Source organism: Phytophthora cinnamomi, assembly GCF_018691715.1.
Source record: "Phytophthora cinnamomi strain GKB4 chromosome Unknown Contig63, whole genome shotgun sequence".
Taxonomy (NCBI): Eukaryota; Oomycota; class Peronosporomycetes; order Peronosporales; family Peronosporaceae; genus Phytophthora; species Phytophthora cinnamomi.
Window position 1 is genome coordinate 672,253 of NW_027150996.1, and position 18,268 is coordinate 690,520.

Sequence of the window (18,268 nt, forward strand, 5' to 3'; positions counted from 1 at the left end):
TGCTTGCGCCACTAGTAAACGTGTGGCATAGGGCAAGATTGCGGCGCAACGGCCAAGCTGGGTTTGAGCTGGAGCTCTTCGTTTACGTACCCAAACCAGAAGCGCAGGTAACGTCATTGCGGCGTGCTACAGCTGCGCGCATTCAAGAACAAATGCCACGCGTCGCAGCCTTTGTCCACGAGCGACAGATCGAAGCGGGTGAAGCTTCGCAACGATACATGGCGGTCACGCAAGCTCATTTTCCAGACGGAGCCCCATTGACCGTGCCCGACATCACCACATTTCGGCAGCTGCAGCACATTGACACCCAGCAAGCAGCGCGGCGGATGCAGAGCAGCAGCGGGCTGACAGCGAGTATTGCATGGTGCGTGTGAAACTTCACGGCGTCCCGGTGCCTCTGGAGGTGAACGTCGTCGATCTCCGAGCTGCCCTCGGACTTCCAAGCTACGGTTTGCGGCCGCCGTTTCGCCCGCCTACCGATATCGAGACTCCGGGTCCAGCAATAGACATTCCAGACGAGGAGCATACTGACGAGCGCGCAGAAGCAATGGAAACTTAGGAAAAATTCTTGTGGGTGAGACTCTATTCTGACTTTGAGCTAGATATTGATAGCTAATTCATTTGCCTTGTACCCGCAGTGACTGTAGAGGTTCTCCGCAACTTCTTCCTATTGCCTCGTGCACTTGAACGTTGCCACCTGTAGGACTGCTAGCGGATCCTCTCGAAACGCCATATTTGCGTGACGTTGAATCCAGCGTTTAAGCAGCGAGAATCCAACTTCTATCGGGTTTAAATCCGGGGAATAAGGCGGCAAGAAGAAGAGCAACGCTCCAGTTGCGTGAGTAAGCTCTTGAATCTCTTCGTACATGTGGATCTTGGCATTGTCCAAGATCACAATCGATCGTGGCAGAGGCCATGGGTTGAGGAATTGAAGAATTGGTTGCTTAAACACATTGTGAAACCCCACACGCGTGAAAGTTCCTTCCACATCGCCCCATCCAAAAAAAGCCCTGCACGTCCATAGCTGCCAGAATAGATACGCGTTTCCCTCGGCGAACGGAACGGACACCTGCGCTGGGGTGTTTCTTACCGACCGACCATATCGATGTAGTACAGATCTAACAGAAAAGCAGTTTGCGGTGCGTTAGACATTTCGGAACCCGCAATAAAAAATAAAGCCAAGTGTCTTACCTTCCATCTTTTGACGTCTCGTCAATAAAAACTAGTTGATCTGGGCCGATGTAAAAGGGCAGAAGCCTCCCAACGTACTCTCGGCGCTCTCTCGGAACGCTTTCTCGAGCCCTCTTTGTTAGAACCTTCCTCGTCAAATTTAGGTCGAATCGTAGCGCGCGACATTTAGTTGAGTCCGAAACATTAATTGTGTCCTTGTAGATAGCTCGAAGCTTGTACCGTAGCTCCTCAAAGTAGAAGCAGGGATGGTTTGCTACGTATTGGCGCACGAATGCGCACACCTCACTTGGCCAGCGCGAAGTCTTGGCACGTGGCTGGTTCTTCAAAACGTTTCCGGTAGCGCGAAACCTTGTATACCAGCGACTTAAAAAACGAGCAGATACTCCTGAAACACTAGCTACAGTTGCGTTGTCAACAGAGTACACATACATTAGCACGATGCCCCTCCAACGCAAGTCTATCGAGTAGGTCATTCTAAACTCTGCTCCAGTTGCTAAGTGCTTGATGGCGGTAAATCTCAGCCATTCGGACTTTTTCAAGTCGGAGGTACCTTCGTAAGCACTTTCGTAGGAGTTTGGTAGGAGTTGGGTTGGTACGATCTGATTGGATAAAAATGTAACCACAATGAATAAATTGCTGTTGCGCACACCATAAAATGCTTTAGAAACCTAACCATCTGTGCGAAGGAGGCACTTTTTGAAGCCCGATTTGCAAAAGGCACTCATTGCTGCACCCAACTCGTGCACATGGGACGGGACAGGATGGAGTTACGACACCCAAGCAGCACCCATCCCAACCCAGATGTGACAGTTTGGCACCCATTCTGTGCCCACTACAGCACCCAACTCGTGAGAGCCTGCGTAAAAGTTATACACTATACGCGTATATCCGGAAAGTTTAAAGAGCCGGAGCAGCATGGCATTGGTAAGTGGCGGCAGCCAGAGTCCGAGGCAGGAGAAATGTTCTGCTGGGCAGGTTTTCTCCTTCGATTTCTAAAACCCACATCAAACATATAACTCTACAAACATAGTTCAATGCAACGATTTCAGTGACTTAGCTGCAGCTACCCCTACTTATTTCGTGCTAACAGCCCTTAGCTACTGCTACTTCTTTCTTCACTGATGCACATGCGCAAGTAGCGGTAGCGCATGCATTGCAGAGTCTTCTTGTCGAGGTGGCCGAGCGGCTCTGACCCGCAGAACATCTCGAAGGCCAGCAGGACGTACACACCGCAGTTGTAGCTGTTGCTCTGGACGCCAAGGCCAGGATCGTGGGTCACCAAGCGAGCACTGGGTCTGACACCGTCTGGTAGCATAGTGATCATCTGCTGTGCCACAGCACGGGTAGTGGTAGCGTAGGAAGACGCCATCGAGTCGTAGACGTACACTCTGCCTTTCTCCAAATTCATCAGCACAGCGCACCAGTGGTTGTTGTTGCAGTTGATTGGAAACAGCACTTTCATCTTCTTCGTAGTTCCGGCCAACGCCCGTTTAAAATGCACAATGTCTGTCGTTACAGCTCCATTTGAAATCCCCAGGTTAGACGGATCGATCACTCGAACACTAGGATCCGTACCAAATAGTTTGTGTAGGATCATCTGCATGACTTGGGCGCTAAGGGTTTCCTTCGCAGCCAGTTCCACCATGTCTGCATACTCGCTCGACAGAACTGACATACCTTCTAGCAGCGTAGGTATAGTGGGGTCCTCCTCGACGTAGAAACTAGAGTTTCCGTGACGCGTGAAGTCTAACCGATCAATCCAGGTCAGCGCTCTTTTGATCTTCTTGACGAATTTTACTGCTGTGTGCCACTTTCGCATGAGCGCTATTGTAGAGTTCGCGAACACTCCAATGCCAACGATCTCAAGTGCCAACTGCATCTCCAAAGTTCCTTTTTTGTGCTTGGTAGGCCGTGACCTTGGATGTGCACTTGTTAATTAATTGCTTGGGAAAGATTCGCACCACCTCTTCTGGTCGCGTCAGGGGTTTGGTGAGGGGTAGTTTGGTTATATCGTGGGCGATGGGGGGGGGGAACTTGTTGGCGAACACGAACTCCTCGAACTGCAGCAGCTTCTCGTGTGTCGATTTGTAGTTGAGTTCACCATCAAGTAGTTCGTAAACTGTCAGGAGACTCATTTGGCGCTTGTGCATGCCCAAGTCTTCCTGTACCATTACGATAGCCTGATTCCGCTTTGCTTTGACATTCCGTGGTTTTTGCTTCGGGCGCCCCTTGGACTTTGGAGGACTCATGATCTGGTAATAGTCGGTCACGTTTGCAAGGGTAAGTGTCGAGCCGTGGTCGTCGTTTTCGTGAGGAGTCTCGCTTTGAAAGCTGGCCTGTTCGGCTTCCGTAGCAATCGATGTCGGATCCTCTTCCATTTCGTCACCACCCGTGTACGTCCCGTTCCCAACTGAGCCAAACTCGTCACCACCTGTGCCCAACTGCTCATCCGCGGTGCCCGAATCCGGTGGGTCTGCGCAGACTTGAGTGTTCTCCAGCGAAGAAGCAGACGGCACAGTTTAGATTACAGCTTGCACGCATGCATTGATCTACGAAACGATACAAATCCCACATGAGCCCATGAACGACCACCCAGCACCCAATTGTACACCATTCGAACCTGTGTGAACCCAAACGAGCCCAAGTGAGCACCATACATACCTGCACGCCACAATCAAGAGCTCGTGACTCTTGTCGCTTTCTCTTTCCTTGGCCTCGCGGCTTATACCTTCCTGCGTGGGTGCAGACGAATGTCTTCGAGTAGTGAACCCACTCCTCAGGCACAAGCGGCTTCGTGGATCCGGAATCTTGAATCTTCTTGTTTCGCGTCTCGACCTTGTTTTTTGTGAGGACACGGAATCTCTGCATGAAGCAGTTGAATGAATAACAAGTTAGATTATGCGAAACCGCTGCAGTTGTCCTATTCAGAACAGCAAACGTTACCTGGTACGTCTCGGCTGAATATCCTTTTAGATACTCGTCCAACGCTCCCCAGGAAACAAACTCAGTCATCTCGGGGGACGGCGCCATCACAACTGGCTGTTTGTCGCTCTGCATTGTCTGGAGACGGTCGAAATCATCCGAACGACGCTGCTTGGACGTGGAGCTGCCGGTACCCGACGACTCCGCCGACGAGTCAACCCACTCTTCGTCGCTGTCCACAACTACTTCCCTGTCAGTCGCCCACCCGTGGCGCGGCGGTCGCACCACCGCTTTGACGCGCGGCGCCATGGCTTCCTGGCTGCTGGTGATTTCCCCCGCTTTAAAAATGAGTGGGGGGGAGTACCGCTATACGCTATACGACGTATACCCGCAGGACGGATACGGTTTCCAAGGGTTAGGGAAAACTGGGGTCCTGTCCCATGTGCACGAGTTGGGCGCAGCACTCATTCTCTTTGCCAAAAGGGCTGAAAGGTACAATACATTCGCGGCAAACCATCGGGACATCTTCATCCTTTGGAAGTACCTGAGCAGCGCTGGACCGACATTGGTATGGACGCGATGACGAGAATGCCCCAGACTGACTCAGGTTTCGATGCCATCCTCATTAATGTAGACCGGCTGACGAAGAGAGCCCACTACGAGACTTCAACGGTGAAGTGGCTCACAGACAGAGAGTTGAAGTTGAGTCGTTGAGGTTAGTCATTCCAGTAAGAAATCGATAAGAATAAGTAGTGAAAGTTGTGAGTGGTTGTGACTATGAGGGAGAAGGGCAGATCCAAGAAATACTCCGCGGAGATTTCCAGGATGGATCGTGTGCCGCCCTTGTCCACTTGGTGTGGGCCGGAGTAGTCACTGTCAACCGTAAGGGGTTTTTGGTTGAGGCCTTCCCCGATGCAACACAACCTAACACTGCTCACTTTTGAACTTTCATCCTCCCACACAAGTGTTCTCGCTACGCTCGATTACAACCTCGACCTCTAGTGCTGACGAGAGCCAGCATCTCTCGTACTCACTACATCGAACGCAAGAACTCACGAGACGGAAAAGCTGTTTCGAGACTTTATCAGTGCCTCCACGGATTGCAGAAATGAAGTTGCTTGCCGCTGCTTCGGGGTTGGATGTGGGATGGCGCAGTCTGCCACCGACCGAGGTTCGTAGCCTAAATCCGCCATGAACGGTGACATCCCGAATGACTCGTGGTTGCGTGAGTTGTAGGCGAATTCCGCTAGTGGCAGTAGCTCGTCCCAATCGGTTTGGTGTGGGTTCACGAAGTGGCGAAGATACTCAGACAGCACCTTGTTGGTGACCTTCGACTGTCGGTCGGTGGATGGTTTAAATGCTGTACTGAGGTTCCGCATGGTACTTTGAAGTTCCATGATGTTTTTCCAGAGACTAGAAGTAAATTTTGCGTCACGATCGGAGACAATAGACAGGGTGAGCATCAACAAACAATTCGCGACCAAGCTCACGATGACATAGCTGCGGCTAAGGCCAATTGGCAGCGCAACTACGACAAGAACCGACCCCACACCACCTTCAGCGTTGGCGATGACGTACTACTCAACACCCGTAACTTGGACTTGGACCATGTCGGCACGGATGGCACGCGAAACTTCGCGGCACGATTCATCGGACCCTACCGCGTGACCAGGATTACAGGGACAGATCGTTGTAAACTCGAATTGCCGCCTGGACTCCGACTTTTCCCTGAATTTCACGTCTCCATGCTTCGGCCATATCATTATGACGCTTCCACCAGCCAGATCAACAGCGTTCAGCCCGTGCTTACAGCTGATGGAACCGCGGGTCACCTCGTTGCTGCAATCACCAAACACCAAAAGCGCCAGGGACAGACACAATACTTCATCCGATAGCACGATTCGACGATCAAGTCGTCATTGGAGCCCGTGCAAAATCTAAGTTAAGTCAGCGGGCTAACTCGCCGCTACCTCGACACATTGCCTAAAACCCGAGCTACCGTGCGTCTAAGGGATGAACTGTGACGATGATACATCGCCTGTCTAGCAATCTGCAACCAAGCAACCTGCAACGAGCAACCTGAAACCAATACCAGCAGCATTCGTTTTGCAACGGACCGCCAGGCACACGCAAACTCCGTCTGTAGCCTAGGTAACAGCCGTAGCAGGGATTTCGCTTCATTCAATCTATCAGTCTTCATTTTTCTTATTTAACCTCAAGTCCTCTCCAATGCTCCGTTCGTCTACAGATCTCGTGACAGATGCGCATCGTCCGATTTGAGCGTGCAGGAATGGGAGGGATGAAGGAATTGATCAAAGAACCTCCCCGCCGCCAACTATCACTGCTGGCACTATCAATTCTCTTCGTTTGGTGCGTTACATTATAAATTTCCATTGTCCCTCGTTAGACATCCGTTGCCATAATGCGTCATTAGATTTTCTGTGGCGGGGGTTGACGTTTTCGGAAAATGTATTAATACAGCCCTTGTTTTCAGTCGGAGGGAGGAGACTCAAATCTAGCAGGAGTGCTAAACCTAAATCTACCCCTGAGGCATTTGAGAGCCATGGCCAACCCGCTGACTAAGCCCAATGGTCCTGGTTGGTCCTTCAATTCCCGGCTCGACGCTTGATCGGTCTTGTGCGGGCTTTAACGACCGATAGATATACGTTTGGCAGTAGTAGTTCACCTTTACCCATAGGATACTTGTATTGTAGCGGGTTTGCAGATGAATACACCCGTCCCACAAGACAAACACGTTTGGCCCTGCTCAGGATTACTTGTTTTTATTATGTTCCTTTCCCTAACCCTTTTTACAAGCAAAGACTGTATAAACGGCCTAGTTTATTTAGTCAAGAAAACCTTTATGTAATATTTATTAAGCTAGGGGTTGCTACTCTCAAGAATGCTTCGGTACCTGCCGCACCAACCGGCTACGTCACACCACGAGGCGAGCTGGACAGAGCGAGATTCGGGGCTCAGCCAGAGTGGCGTGGGGCGTTAACACTCTTGGTAGAACCAGATAGCTAAGAGACCTGCGTGCATCGAGCGATCTCAAAATCTGATGGTATGTTAATACAGTACCACTGACTGGTTGGGTAATATTAAAGAAAATTGCAACCAATCAGGAAGTGGATACTTTCCGCTACTAAAGTTGAAGAACCCGCACTGTGTCTCTTCCGTTCCAGCCAGCCGGAGCTCATCCCAGTTGGCTGCGAGAGCGAAGTTGTTGGCTTGGAGAGAGCGAGAGAGAGAGGCTGATATGACCGACTACGGCGACGTGGCCGCCATGTTCAGCTCCAAGCAGTCGGCGCGCATCCTGCAGCAGCACCGCAGCAGCGTCGGCAGCGTGGACAACGACTCGGAGGCGCGCACGCTCACGGACGTCGAGGAGGCCAACGACGCCCACAGCGTGCACAGTGCGCCGACGAGCTCCTCTTCCCGCGCGGCTCCCCGCAGCGAGCGCTCGAGGTCTGGGACGGCCTCACTGAGCCTCGAAGAGGTGCAGCAGCAGCTCGCAGAGCTCGAGAACGCCCCCGCTCCCACCAAGGAGGAAATTGAGGAGATGCTGGCCCAGTACTCGAGCGGTTCAGGCTCGGTGGACGGCGAGAGCTTCGACTCGTCGTCGGACGACGCACTGGAGACCGTGATCATGAAGGTGCTCATTGTGGGAAACGCCCGCTGCGGCAAGACCAGCACCATCCGCAGATTCACGCAGGACGAATTCAACGAGGAGTACGTGAGCACCATCGGCGCCGACTTTGTGGAGAAGATCATCGAGTACGACGACAAGTTAACCATCAGCCTACAGCTGTGGGACATCGCCGGCCAGGACCGGTTCGCCAAGTTCACGCGGGGTTATTTCCGCGAGGCGAAAGGCGCCGTGATCGTGTGCGACATCACGCGCGCGAACACGATTGATGCCGTTGTAAACTGGAAGAACGAGATTGACACGTGCTGCAAAGACCTGAATGAAGGAGCGGAGATCCCCGTGGTCATGGTGGCCAACAAAAGCGACCTGCTGATTGACCCCATGGGCGCGCTGGACCTCGGCGTGAACATGCAGAAGTGTGTGGACAAGAACAACATCATCGAGTGGTTCCGGGCTTCGGCCAAGAGCGGCGAGCACGTTGACGATGCGTTCCAGTGTTTGATTGACCGCATGGTGGAAGACCACCGAACGGAGAAGGAGGTGGAGAAGGAAAAACAGCAAGATGAGGATGGGGAACCCGCACCACCAGAGATTATTCGCCTCTCCCAGACGCCAACGCAGTATAGAGCCGTCAAACAAGAAGGCTTTGCCTGTGACTGCAATTAGAGACAGCGTCGATCGTTCTACCCAGTCGTGCGCGATTTTTGAGATGCATCTGGTCCCAAGACATGACGGATAGAAAAGTTTCAACCCACAAGAGCCAAGGTAGGTATAGCGGTGTCAGCAAAGCACCGCAAGATGCAGCGCTTGTCTTATTTTTATTCCGTAGCATTACTAGGTACATAATGCAATTTTTAAATTGCAATTGTTCCTCACAAGCTGTATTTCGATGACTTCACCGAATCTCTTCCCGTCAAGAGACGTGATGATATTCTCTACAATGCCACCGGGCATACAGTACATAGATATAAAGGCAGTTCTCAGCTCAAACCGATTTCTGAAGCGTGCAGTTGAAGTTGGCTAATAGTGCAACCTGATTGGTCAATTGCAAAATACTTCCAGTCGCGGAATTGTTTTAGGGACTATCCGTACAGGAGATCTTGTAATCCTAACAAGGAATTATCTTTAGGCCAAGTAGTTTCATTTGAAGTCGCCTTCGAGTACCGCGACAGAGCCTTAGTCCAGCTTTTTCTGTCGCCGCAGTAACCCCCCCCCCCCACTCTCTCCCCGTGCTAACACTAAAACCCCGCTGCTGTGGCACCGAACTGGCTGGATACCTCGCAGCGGAACACCGAGCACACGGACGAAGGCATCCTACTCGCTACGATCAAAACTGGTCTCACCTCGAAGCGGCACATCAACGACGGACCTGAAGGCACCTCCTACCTATGCCGTCGCGGTACATGTCGTAGCCTATGACTCGGAAGGGTTAAGAGCTGAGGGCGCGCTAGCTAGTGTTGTAGCGACCCCTTTTGCAGCACTTCAATCGTGCCACGGGCTATTATCAGCGATAATTTATCGCATTGCTGCCCCACGGCAACCACCGCGCAGTATGGCCGTACTATTGCATCGCGGAAACCACCCTCACCCAAACTATTTATTAACACTAGTATTCAAAATAGGGGTTGTTTAGCTGCCCAAACAAGCTTCGGGGTCTACCACTGGAAAACCCTCCACTTTCTCGTGGATTCCAATAAACATGAGATTTCTGATACTATGAAACAATTTTACTTGATTTCAGTATACTTATTGCATGTGTGCCACATATCGTGTGCCTCAACTGTCCATCAGAAGCATGGTTCTGAAATTTAGAAGGCGATCGTTTTTAAACTGAAAAATGCAGTGCTAATCTCGATTTTATTTCGTGGCATTTCAATGGTATTAAAATACCAGAAGAAACTGTAAGCGCTAGAGTCACCACTCCACTTCGCATCGCACAGCCACTCTACTGACGCGGGCGTTTGCGGCGCACCTCGGCAGCCAGAGTGGCAGTACTGTGTAGAATCTCTTTGCCCTCAGACGGACGCTCAATGAAGTACGGATCCAGGTCTACCGCAAAACGACGAATCTTCTGCGAAGCCTCATCAATCTTTTCGTCTGTAGTGAGCGCAAATATCTCCACGAGCAGCGCCTCGACACGCAGATTCTCCAGGTCCACCAAACGGTACTCGTCCTTCTCGTCCTCATTTTCCAACTGTAATCACGTCAACCCTGATGTTAGTTCGAAGCCGAGATGGACCCAAACAGCTCTTCGTATACGACTTACCGCTTTCATACGCGTAGCCTCAATCGTGATGCCATTCGGAAATTGCCACCGCGTGCCGAGCCGCATGTACCGGTAGCTGTGGCTGCAGCACCGATAGTGCGTTAGCTTCAGGTAAATGATATGAGATCAGTTGCACTGCGTCTTACCGGAAGCCTAGCGTGCCCAGGAAGGAGCGCACGTTCTGACCGACTGACACCGCGATCTGACTGCGGAACGGCACACCCAGCGGCGCGCTTCCGACATGCTCCGACATCTTCTTGCGCTCCCACCGCCCAATGTACCGCAGCTCCCTGTCAAACACGCCAACAACTCAAGCCGTCAGCGCAAGTACTGCGTTGTAACCGCCGTCGGCGCTGCTCACCACTTCTGCCCTCCATCCGAGGGCATCTCCACAGCTTCCCCCTGGAACGTCGTGGACCCGGAGAACACGTGCCGCGCTCGGACTTCATAGTGCGGCACGCCCTGTATGTACTGTGGACACTTGTCGTCGAAGTTGTACACGTACTCCTTGAACGCGATGTCCTCCTGCCCCACGAACAAACCATCAGCATACCCCTCGCAGAATATCACTGCACTCTACCACTGGTTACCTTGACGACGCTCTCGTCGCACAGCCCTCCGAGGCGCTCGACGAAGGAGGGGAAGTGCTTGAAGTTCTAGCCACCACAGCGACACCATCACAGGCCCAACACCCACCAAAATTAGCGAGCGCACTCCCAAGCACCTTCCCGTCAATATGATAATGCCGCCACGCAGTCCCACGCACCACTTCGCCCTGCAGCACGCACTCGAAGCACTTGCCTGCGCGCGCCATGTCCCCTCGTGCAGTGAGCAAAAGTGGCAATAGCCATTCTGATTGGTCATATTACTTATGACTCTGCGATTGGATTAAAATGTGTGTGTGCCGCTGGGATTGGCGGAAAAGCAGCGGCTGTGAGCCACAGCGCGTTCGAGTACGCGGCCCCATTGAGACTCTGGGCAAAATGGTGTGGAACCGCGTCAAGTTCCCCAACATGGCGGTGACCTTCATGGGCAAGAACGCGCGCACGCGGCTGCGCGACAACCAGTTCGTGTTCCGCGTGGAGCCACACTACACCAAGCACGAGATCAAGGAGTACCTGACCAAGGTCTACGACCTGCCGGTGGCCAAGGTCAACACCATGAACTACGAGGGTGCGTCCGCCTGCAGTCTGCCTGCTTTAGGCTATGTAGGGGTTGCTTACGCTCTCTGTATCTGTGCGCGTTGTGGTTGGGTAGGCAAGTTTAAGCGCGCGTTCCGCGGCCGCTACGTGTACAAGGAGAAGGACTGGAAGAAGGCCATCGTGACCCTCAAGGAGTAACTTAGGCGCCTCGTTATTCGGCGGGGACGGGCGTTCTGCGGAGCGGCGCTGGGTGGCGGGTATTAGCACCAGCGGAGGAGAGAAGTGTAGATAAACGTCGCCTTCGTGACGACTGCAGAATGGAGAGGAGGAGGCCTTTGACCGCCGCAGCTACTGAAGTGTTGGCGCTTTGATTCCTCTTGGCGTGAATGCAGGCGGCGTAGCAGGATGGAACGCCGCTGCAGCTTTTGGTTGTGTGGTCTTGAAAAGCATTCAGCAGCTTGTCCGTGCTGTGAGTGAGCACCCCCTCTTTGGCAGACGCAACGAACAAACACGCACGCGCGCAGCTACTCCACTGCTCCGATGTTATGCCTGGCGTACTAGTTGTACTGGGATTCTCTTAAGAAATTACGCTCCTTGATGCGAAACCTATAGGACATCAAAGGCGGCGTCGGCGGACAGCGGCCGCGTACAGCCACAAGCGGCGGGGAGACGAACTACAAGGATATGTGACGCGGATGGATGACATCCAACAGACGCAGATCTCCCGGGTCATTCACTCGTCATTTACTCCTTGGCCATCTCCCCCCTCCCCTCCTCGGCTGCAAGCTGCCGCGCTCGTCGCGCGTTTCTTAGTCCTGCTGGCTAACGTCCTCGAAGTTGTCCACAAGGTCCGGGACCTCGTCGTCGTCGTCGTCAGCGGCGGCGGCCGAGGCGGCCTTGGCGGCCTTCTGGGCAGCCGTGTACGACTCGGCGATCTGCTTCAGGTTGGCGAGGTTGTCCGGGCCCAGCTGGTTGATGATGCCCGGCAGCAGCTCCTGCAGCGACTTGGTCTGGTTGAAGCCGCTCACGGCGTACGTGTTGGACGCGATGGAGGCCTGCACCTTGGGGGCCTGGAAGTGGATGACCTGGCCGTCGGCCTTGAAGAGGTTCACCTCCTCCACGCCGGGGATGGGGGTCACGCCGAGCTTCTTGAGGGTGGCGCCCAGCTTCTTGTCGTCGGCCGTGGCCGTCTTGTGGGCGGCTTTGCGCTTTCGGCGCACCGTGCCCTTGCCGCCCGTACGGACGTCGCCGAACTTGGCCGCGAGGCGTTCACGCGCGAGAGTGATAGCGTCAGCCATTTCTGTCGACAGTCAAGCGGCACACGTGAGTTTCCCCCGTCCAAAATGAAAAGGCTTTGGCGCATTTCTCCCCTAATGACACGGATGGATGAGGGCCAGCAGATCTCTGTATCCGCCAGCGCCAGTATGCGTCTATCTGTGTGTGCATTGGGTGTGACAGGGGGGAGGTGTCTCCCCTCATCCTTCCTGTGTCTGTAGAGAGAGGGGCCTGCGTCTAGCACAGGAGGAGAATCAACAAGCGAGAACGCACCTTTGCAGTAGAAAACTGGAGTTAGTAGACCAGGCAAAAATGATGCCGAGAGCGGAGCCCTCGGCGTTTATTACGGGTCCAGAGCAGGCGCTCCCAACCAGTGGATAGCATAGAGCCACGCAATTGGTGATAAAGAGAAGGTGGTTTTGGCCAATGGGACAGAACGTGAGAAGAGCCTGCCAGAACTGATGTGTATTAAGTTTTAGATTTGTCCTCCATGATCTGTAAATCGTCAAGGTACGGTACGTTAGTGAGTCAGCCGACGTCCACTTTCGCATTGGTCAGCCTTACCTTGTTGATCTTCTCCAGGTCGTTTGCGAGCTTGCTGCTCTGCTTCTGCTTCTTCCGACGAACTTTCTCCTCGGGGTCAACCTCGCTTTTCCGGTCCGTCAGCCCGGCAGCCTTGCGACGTCGAGCAGTCTCTTCATCATCCTCGTCGTCGCTTTCGGGCAGGGCGCCGACGGCCTGGTACTCCGCGTAGTCGTCCGCCTCGCCCGTCATCTTGGCCTCCTTGGCCTTCCGCTCCTTCTCGCGCTCGATCCTCTTCTGCGCGTCCACCGCCTTCTGCAGCGTCTCCTTCCAGGCGCGCTCAGCCTCCTCCTCCTTTCTCCTGGCCGTCTCTTCCTTTTCAGTGATGGAGGCGCTGAGATTCGAGAAGTAGCCAGCCTTCTTGATCGAGTCCTTTCTCCTTGCATCGGTAGACTCATCATCCGTGCGCTGATCAATCGGGACGTACTCACCGACGTCAGGAAAGATATCTTCATCGTCGTCGTCAACCGCAGGAGCTTCAACTGCGACCTCTTCCATCGGTACATCTGCGTCCGCCGCGTTCGCCACCTCTGCATGATGAGGATCGCCCTCTTTCTTCTTCTTGCGCATCTTCTTCCCGCTCCTCTTGCTGCTCATCAACTCCTTCACCCTGTCCACCAGCGTCTCGTCCACAATGCCGCTCACCACCTCATCTGGCTCGGGACAGTCATCTTTACTCCTCTGAACACTCACAGGGACGGTCTCAACCTCCGTCGTCGACAGGTTAAAGGTGTAGTACATCCGGCCTGGCAGAAACAGCTCCGACTTCGCCAATGTCGTGGCCTCGGGCGTGCTCTGACAAGCGTGGAAGTACACCAGCCTCCCCATCCTCGACTTGAACGTCAGCTTACCATCTCTTGGCCGCATCGTCTGCACCTCCCCAGCTCCATCCTGCACCTGCTTCTCCTTCTCTGCTAGCAACTTCTGCTTCTCTCGCTTGAGCTGCGCCAACAGCGCGAAGTCCAGCCCTTTGACCAGGTGGGTGTGCTCCATGTCCCCGCCCAGGAACTTGCTCTGCTCCGTGTTTAGATGCTTGTACTCGTCTGCGTCGATCATGTCGCCGGTGTCGCCTCTGCGTCGCTCGGCCGCCCGGTCTCGGTACGAACTTTTTGGCGCTCGAAGCTCCGCGGCGTCATCTCCAGCCGCCGGTGCTGCATTCTTGGGCTTCTTCCCCTTCTTCTTGGCTTTCTTCGCGGACAGCTTGCGCACCTCGGCCAGGTCCGCCTCCGTCAAGTTGCGCTTGCCCCCGTAGCCGTGCGCATCGCCCGCGGGCACGCGGCTCGCCAGCATCTGCCGGAAGTCATCCTGGTTCATAGTCGATCAGGCACAATAGCCTCCGTTGCCTTTACCCGGAAGCAAAACCGAGGAGCTCTTTTCATGTGTGGCCCACATCATTCTATCTATTTAGACTTCATGGAAGCACATATCTTCCGGCGAAACGACGCGATCCAGTCGAGTGGAGTCGACCATTCCACCTTCGGCGCGGCGCTAGAGAGGACGACCTCGCCTACCCTTCCTCCTCCACCCCCAAGTCCTAGAACCACGCAGTGCAGATGGCGGACCTCGAGCGCAACGACCAGTTTGGCTTCCTGTACGAGAACCGCGACCCGTGCAACGCCATCGCGCTGCTGCAGCTGGGCGTGACGCTCGTGTCCTTCTTCTTCACATACACCGTGTGGTGGTCGGGCCTCTTCGGCGTCATCGTGGCCGCCATGGGCTACTACGGCTCCGTGCAGCCCGTGATCCAGAGCAAAGTCAGCTTCATCCAGTTCGTACGTGCCGCTGCAGTCTCCCCTGCGTCGTGTTGAGCCCCCGTAACGTCTCCTGTGGTGCTATTGTGGCAGTACTACTTCGGCAACTGCTTCATGCTGCTGCTGCAGGCCATCTCAGCTGTCGTGCTGTTCATCCTCGTGAGCGAGTGGAAGAACTTCGATGCCTGGGCTTGGGGCGTCATCATCTTCGGCACGCTATCCTTCGGCGTGCAGCTGTTCGTCACGTACGTGGCCATCCAGCGCTCGCACGCGTACCGGGCGGAGCTCATGAGGAACCCGCCGCCGGCGGAGAACGTCTACGGGGGCGGCTCGAGCGGCACCGTGTACACAGCCATGGGCGCGGGGTACAAGGCGCCGATGGCGCAGATTAAGACCATCTAGGTGACACCATCGTACCATAGGGAGGACCCAGAAGGCAGCGGGAGCGGGAACTGCGGTTTTTAGTTGAGTGCTTGTATAAGGTTTCTTTTTTAGGATTTCTTGTTGTTGTGTACCGAGGAGTTCATTCGATGTGGCCTAGGGAGATAGTGATTGCTTACAGCGGTAAGCACTCGCCAATGTTGGGCACTTCGAAAGCGAGCCGGAGTGGGTTCAGAGCTGAGTTCTTGCGAGCGCATGCAAATCAAGGTTTATTGAGGTGAGGTGAGTACTATCGGCGTAACTTATGTTGGTGTTTGGGATGGCGCAGAACCATCCGCGAGCAAGGGTGCCGAAATGACAACAGGATTCTCGGAATACTCCGTATCAATAGTAAAATCGACCAGACGCATCCGATCAGCGAATCTAGCGTCACCTAATGAAGTCTTAAAAAAGAATACCTACTGTAATCGGATGTGTTCGTTGCCTACCGATAGGCTGATGTCACTCATGGCAAACGACAGCGCTCCTGTCTCAACGCCGGTTTGTTCGATTTTGGGCTGCTAAAAACTTGGCGATCAAACTGGCCACGAGCAACTCGCTATCCGCCATCGATGGTCTCATGCTCATCGACACTTTGCACGCTGCCCACCTGACAAAAAAATGCTGACGTGAAAACTAATCCAGCAAAGCTGCACGAACGTTTGAAGATCACTGGATGTGTCAACATTCCTGTATAATATAAATAGTTCAAGCAAACAAGAAAATCGATAGCAAAAGGACTGGCACAAGAAATCACGAAGATCACCTCGAGAGACACAGTCGATGCGTGGGAAGGAGGTCTACTGACTCAAACTCCACGACAAGAAAAATATGCTCACGAGTTTTAAAACGTGGGCATGGTACCGCATCACGGTTAACCAGCTGAATCTACGACACCGCTCGGAAAGGATCGCTGGCTATCCTTATGAAGACGAAGTGAGCGAGTCCATCAGACACATATTTTGGGAGTGTCCATGGGCAAGCAGCATTTGGTTCAAGTTGGTCAGCCACTGGACAGGATACGACATTACGATGACAGATCTACGGAAATTTCAGGGCGACATTAGCACCCGAAGAGCCCCACCAATCTCCCAACGCGTACAGGACGATCTCCAACAAGTCTTTGGGAGGTGGAACGAGGAATTGGCCGGATACTATCGCAAAATTGGGTGGGTCGCATGCAGCGTCATCCCGACTCAACTCTGGATCCACAGAATCCGAGCTGTGCATGAGAATGCCATCATGAATGCGTACGTCCAAGCAGCCGCTATCTGGAGCAGCGTACTTCGACAACTCCGAGCCATATCGAGACGAGATAAATCACGTCGAAACATCGGATTAAGCGGGCTATATCTCCAAATATGCACCGAACGCTTTGCGGGCGAGACAACTACCGTCTCATAGCACAACGTATCAGCGCCGCTGGACTTCACGCTGCCCGATCTAGGATTAGTGCAGCACATGAGGGCTTACCAACAGTCTATCCTCTAGAGTAACTAAGTGAATAGACGCACAAACTCTCTCTCCTGTATAATATAAATATCCAAAAGGGAATCAAGTACAGGAGGTACTGAATTAACTTCCCCTTCGATTCGATAAGACAGGGTATTTTCCATTCGCGTATTAGTTAATTATACTTGAGTACACAAGTATAATATAAATCAAATAAAGACTCCAAGTGACTTAGGTTAGGTAAAATGAGAACTGTATTGTTTGTAAATTGATCTTCCTCTAAAATCTGCTAAAAACTGTTTATCATCTATGAAAGGGGTTGACAGCGGCTGGCTGTCAGAGCCCCGCCAATATGCACGTCTCTGATTGGTAGAAAGATGCTGCTTTCTACCAATAGGATCTTTGGGTAGGTATGGACCACTCATTGTGGTGGCCCACTTCAATGTATCCATTGGTGTGACTTACACCAAGGTGAGGAAGTATCCAAAACATTTAACAGATATCCTATCTGTTAAATTCACAAGTGGCTTGTAGCCACTTGTACGTGCAACCCCGTTACACCATCCCCCCCTTAAGGTTAGACGCGCGGGGTCTCCGCACGTCAATCTTCTGAATTGACAATTCGTCAATTCTACGCGTTTGGAGAAGAAATCCGCGCTCATTCAACGATGAGCGCGCCCCCGAAGAAGAACCCGAAGGCGGTGGAGAGTCATCTCTCCATCGATGACTACTTCGACCGCCAGAAGGCGAAGTACGGCGACGTCGTCGACTTCGACGACGACGATGAAGATATGGAGGGCGAGGAGGACTCGCCCTCAAAGCGCAAAGACTCGGTGTCGAGCGAATCGCTCGACCCCCACGCTAAGAACATTCACCCGCGTGAAGGGGACGAATCGGACGCTTCGAGTTTGAAGCGTTCGCGAACTGAGAGTGATACCCCACTCGCTTCCGCTGGGGCTCTCAGTACTCCGCGCGCTGCAGCTGCAGCGCGTGATCTCAAAGCTCAAGGCTCTCCGCGCTCTGCGCCTGCAGCGCGTGATCCGTGGATGCCGTCCGCGTCCGAGATCTCAGACCGGTATGGGAACTCGGTACCTCCGAATGAGGTGCCGCTGTACGTATGCAGCGCCATCAAAGATGACGCCGTGGCTGCCGATCTGCACTTTGATGCGGAAACGCATCAAAGGCGCGATTACTACATTGGACTCTTCCATGAGCTCCGATGGTTTCAAAGCAAGAAGACATCTTCTCGCAGCAAAGTGCCCGAGTGGCAGGCACTTTGTCAAAGTTGGAATGCTTTTGTTGAGAACTTCAACAAGAAGCTGAGTGCTTACCGTGATCGGATTAAGCAAGCGCGCGATCGCTTCGAGACGTACTCGAAGCGTGGAAAGCTGGAGCAACTTCATGTTGCTGCTGAGGAGGCAAATGTGCCGTGCGCTGTGCCCGAGGGCTTTCAGTGCACGAAGTGCTTTCCAGGCGCGGTCCGCTTGAGCGACCGCGACCTGAACGGGTACACGTCGTTCCGTGTGCCCGAGAGTCTCAAAGAGCTCCGTGCTAAGTTCTTAGCACGTGAGGGTTCGGGCGCTGGCGATGATCGCAACGCTCGTATTACTTCCGCAGC

General features: G+C 53.4%; 7 protein-coding genes across 8 annotated transcripts; 3 read left to right on the forward strand and 4 right to left on the reverse strand.

Annotated features, from left to right (window-relative positions):
* Positions 1-2,284: 2,284 nt before the first annotated feature.
* Positions 2,285-4,422, reverse strand: IUM83_13219 (uncharacterized protein; the record flags this gene model as incomplete). 2 transcript variants are annotated; one of them, XM_067937880.1, is made up of 4 exons in its annotated part: positions 2,285-3,064; positions 3,153-3,683; positions 3,853-4,053; positions 4,135-4,422. In XM_067937880.1, 4 exons carry the CDS (start codon positions 4,420-4,422, stop codon positions 2,285-2,287), a joined length of 1,800 nt encoding a protein of 599 aa, XP_067786906.1. The 2 variants fall into 2 exon arrangements, with proteins under 2 accessions (XP_067786906.1, XP_067786905.1); XM_067937881.1 differs by having other exon boundaries at positions 3,054-3,683.
* Positions 4,423-7,372: 2,950 nt separating this feature from the next.
* Positions 7,373-8,428, forward strand: IUM83_13220 (putative Rab32/38 family GTPase; the record flags this gene model as incomplete). Its single annotated transcript, XM_067937882.1, has 1 exon — positions 7,373-8,428. One exon carries the CDS (start codon positions 7,373-7,375, stop codon positions 8,426-8,428), a length of 1,056 nt encoding a protein of 351 aa, XP_067786825.1.
* Positions 8,429-9,707: 1,279 nt separating this feature from the next.
* IUM83_13221 (Rap guanine nucleotide exchange factor 3) lies at positions 9,708-10,842 on the reverse strand (the record flags this gene model as incomplete). The annotated part of the gene is made up of 6 exons (XM_067937883.1): positions 9,708-9,956; positions 10,029-10,104; positions 10,175-10,318; positions 10,390-10,553; positions 10,619-10,684; positions 10,795-10,842. The coding sequence occupies 6 exons, from the start codon at positions 10,840-10,842 to the stop codon at positions 9,708-9,710; spliced, it is 747 nt and encodes a 248-aa protein (XP_067786826.1).
* A 169-nt stretch (positions 10,843-11,011) lies between these two features.
* Positions 11,012-11,368, forward strand: IUM83_13222 (putative ribosomal protein L23; the record flags this gene model as incomplete). The annotated part of the gene is made up of 2 exons (XM_067937884.1): positions 11,012-11,201; positions 11,286-11,368. The coding sequence occupies 2 exons, from the start codon at positions 11,012-11,014 to the stop codon at positions 11,366-11,368; spliced, it is 273 nt and encodes a 90-aa protein (XP_067786947.1).
* Positions 11,369-11,979: 611 nt separating this feature from the next.
* IUM83_13223 (transcription factor BTF3-like protein) lies at positions 11,980-12,829 on the reverse strand (the record flags this gene model as incomplete). Its single annotated transcript, XM_067937885.1, has 3 exons — positions 11,980-12,470; positions 12,719-12,733; positions 12,817-12,829. The coding sequence occupies 3 exons, from the start codon at positions 12,827-12,829 to the stop codon at positions 11,980-11,982; spliced, it is 519 nt and encodes a 172-aa protein (XP_067786824.1).
* An 84-nt stretch (positions 12,830-12,913) lies between these two features.
* IUM83_13224 (Transmembrane protein) lies at positions 12,914-14,341 on the reverse strand (the record flags this gene model as incomplete). The annotated part of the gene is made up of 2 exons (XM_067937886.1): positions 12,914-12,940; positions 13,010-14,341. The coding sequence occupies 2 exons, from the start codon at positions 14,339-14,341 to the stop codon at positions 12,914-12,916; spliced, it is 1,359 nt and encodes a 452-aa protein (XP_067786829.1).
* Positions 14,342-14,580: 239 nt separating this feature from the next.
* IUM83_13225 (Transmembrane protein) lies at positions 14,581-15,180 on the forward strand (the record flags this gene model as incomplete). Its single annotated transcript, XM_067937887.1, has 2 exons — positions 14,581-14,799; positions 14,872-15,180. The coding sequence occupies 2 exons, from the start codon at positions 14,581-14,583 to the stop codon at positions 15,178-15,180; spliced, it is 528 nt and encodes a 175-aa protein (XP_067786830.1).
* Positions 15,181-18,268: the final 3,088 nt, after the last annotated feature.